Genomic DNA, 2,318 nt, shown 5'->3' with positions numbered 1-2,318 from the left:
CATCCCAGGGGCACGTGGGCTTGGCTCACATGCTGGACCTTATGACTTGTGTTTCAGAGCAGGGACCCCACCTCCTGGGTCTCCCTTTGGCTAGGGACAGTGGGGGGTGGCTGGGAACTGGACATAGGACAGTGGGGACTTCTGAAGTCATCAGAGTGGCTGGCGGAGACAGACATCTAAGGGGATTGCATCCACGCTGACGGCGCCTGGTCACTCGTGGGACGTGGCTGGGAGCCACGGGGCGGGGTCACTTGGCGACCAGGCTGCCAACATCACAGTGGACAACGCTATTTGTCTTTGCTCAGATTGGTGGTCAAATCCTTCCCAGAGTAGCAATTGTCAGCTTCAGGAAGGCTCAGAACTAAGTATCAAGATGACAAGATCAAACCCATCATCTTCTCACACATTCCAACAATTCTAATTTCATTATTCCTGGCCTTCGCATCACTTGTTCCTCCACGCCTCTCTTGATTCGTGTCCCCCGTGTCCTCTGTAGTCCAGTCCCCTCACTCTCTAGCCCCCTCCCTCCTTATTCCAGGTTCCATGTTCCTTCCTCTCTTTGTCCAACCCGGCCATCTGCATTAACCCCTCCCTCACTGGGCTCAGCTATAGAAATACCAAACTCCGCAACACCTGAATCCAAATTCTTTATTTTGCCCTCTTTTCCCCTCTAATAAGGTACCTCCATGTCTTTGTCCCACACATGTCCCTGCTCCCTGCCCTGCTCAGGGGTCATGGATTCGGGCCCTCCTTCAGGCTTTCATAGATCTTGGTGAGCTTCTCCAACTTGTTCTCCAGCTCCTGGGCCTGCTGCCTCATCTCGTCAGCTGACTGGGCCTTTGCCCCCTTTTTCAAGTGCTCTGAGTCTTTCACAAGGTTGGCCACATCCATTGCAAGGAAGAGACTTGCGGTGGCTGCACCCATGATCCGGGCGCCTTTGGTCATTGCCAGAGCAGTGCCTCCAAAAGCTTTCTGCACCTGCCTGCCACTTCGAACTGAGACTCTCTGAGCTGTCATGAAGCGCCTGGCATTGACGACTAGGCGAGGTTTGACTTTGGCTAGCCGGATGGCACGGACATTCTTTGCAATGTTTTGCAGGGCTTGGATGCTTTTACCTGCTAAGGAACTAATTTGGGGTACGGTATCACACAGAACCTTGGCAACTACCTTCCCTTTGTCAAAATCAGTTGATGTCAGGTGACTGGCTTGGGCTTTTGCGGATGATTCGTTTGAGTATTCCACGATGCTGGTGGACACTTGGGCCACAGCAGATGCTGCTCCCAGCCCCGCTCCAACAGCTGAGAGTACCAGACTGGCCCCTGCTGTGAAAGGTGCCAGACCCAGACCAAGGATGGACAGGACACCAGACACAGCGCCAGTGGTGCCGGCTACTATGTTGGAGATGGTGCAGTTCTTATGAACCCTGTCAACCTCATCTGCAAGCTCGTAGAGCTTTCTTATGTGCTCCTCCAACTTGGGTTTCAACTTGGGAAACTCACTCAAAAACCTCTCCCTAGCCAGCTGGTCTTCGGCCTCCGTATACATGGCTCTTTCCAGCTCCTTCAGATCTTCACGTAGGACATCTGCCTCTTCCCTGTAACAGTGAAGGTCAAGTGATTAAGAAAAGCTTATCTGGGGCGCCTGGGTGGCTCAGTTGGTTAAGCGACTGCCTTCGGCTCAGGTCATGATCCTGGAGTCCCGGGATCGAGTCCCGCATCGGGCTCCCTGCTCGGCGGGGAGCCTGCTTCTCCCTCTGACCCTCCCCCATCTCGTGCTCTCTCTCTCTGTCTCATTCTCTCTCTCAAATAAATAAATAAAATCTTTTTTAAAAAAAGAAAAGCTTATCTGTAAAGTGGGCTTCATTCGATCTATCCCACATAAACCACAGAACGTTTACTATAAATCAAAGGGAAAAGAATTTTACAAATGTAAAGAATTTTTCTTGCAATGTTAAACACGTTCTGTACATTGCTAATGTTCCATACACACAGTCGGGGAATAAATAAGTCCATTTCATCTTAAGAGGCACTTAACTGGTGGGTATCAGATAAAGATGGCTTCCCAGGTCAACACGGTCAGTACCACAGTGTGTGTAGACTGGGAACTCAGTAGATGAACAAAGGGAAGTGGGGTTGGAGCAGAAAAACCTTCATTCGGGGAATCTTCGTGTGTACTGAAGGATGAACCGTACCCACAGAGAGGTCTGCCCTTTGCCCTTGACTGGGAAGTGATCTCTAGGTCTCCACCTAGGATGTCAAGGGTCCTAGAACGATAGGACTGTCTTCCTTTGCCTGGGCCTTTGGCCACTCACTGGACAA

General features: G+C 51.2%; 1 protein-coding gene across 1 annotated transcript; it reads right to left on the bottom strand.

Moving 5' to 3' along the window:
* Positions 1 to 661: 661 nt before the first annotated feature.
* On the bottom strand, positions 662 to 1,594 carry LOC110578099 (apolipoprotein L3-like; the record flags this gene model as incomplete). Its single annotated transcript, XM_044912516.1, has 1 exon — positions 662 to 1,594. A coding segment is annotated over one exon (862 nt), but the record flags the coding sequence as incomplete, so codon positions are not given.
* Positions 1,595 to 2,318: the final 724 nt, after the last annotated feature.

The sequence above is a fragment of the Neomonachus schauinslandi genome, unplaced genomic scaffold (assembly GCF_002201575.2).
Source record: "Neomonachus schauinslandi unplaced genomic scaffold, ASM220157v2 HiC_scaffold_4572, whole genome shotgun sequence".
NCBI classification, from domain to species: domain Eukaryota; kingdom Metazoa; phylum Chordata; class Mammalia; order Carnivora; family Phocidae; genus Neomonachus; species Neomonachus schauinslandi.
The sequence above is the reverse complement of the archived record's forward strand: the minus strand, read 5'-3'. Positions and strand labels throughout refer to the sequence as shown.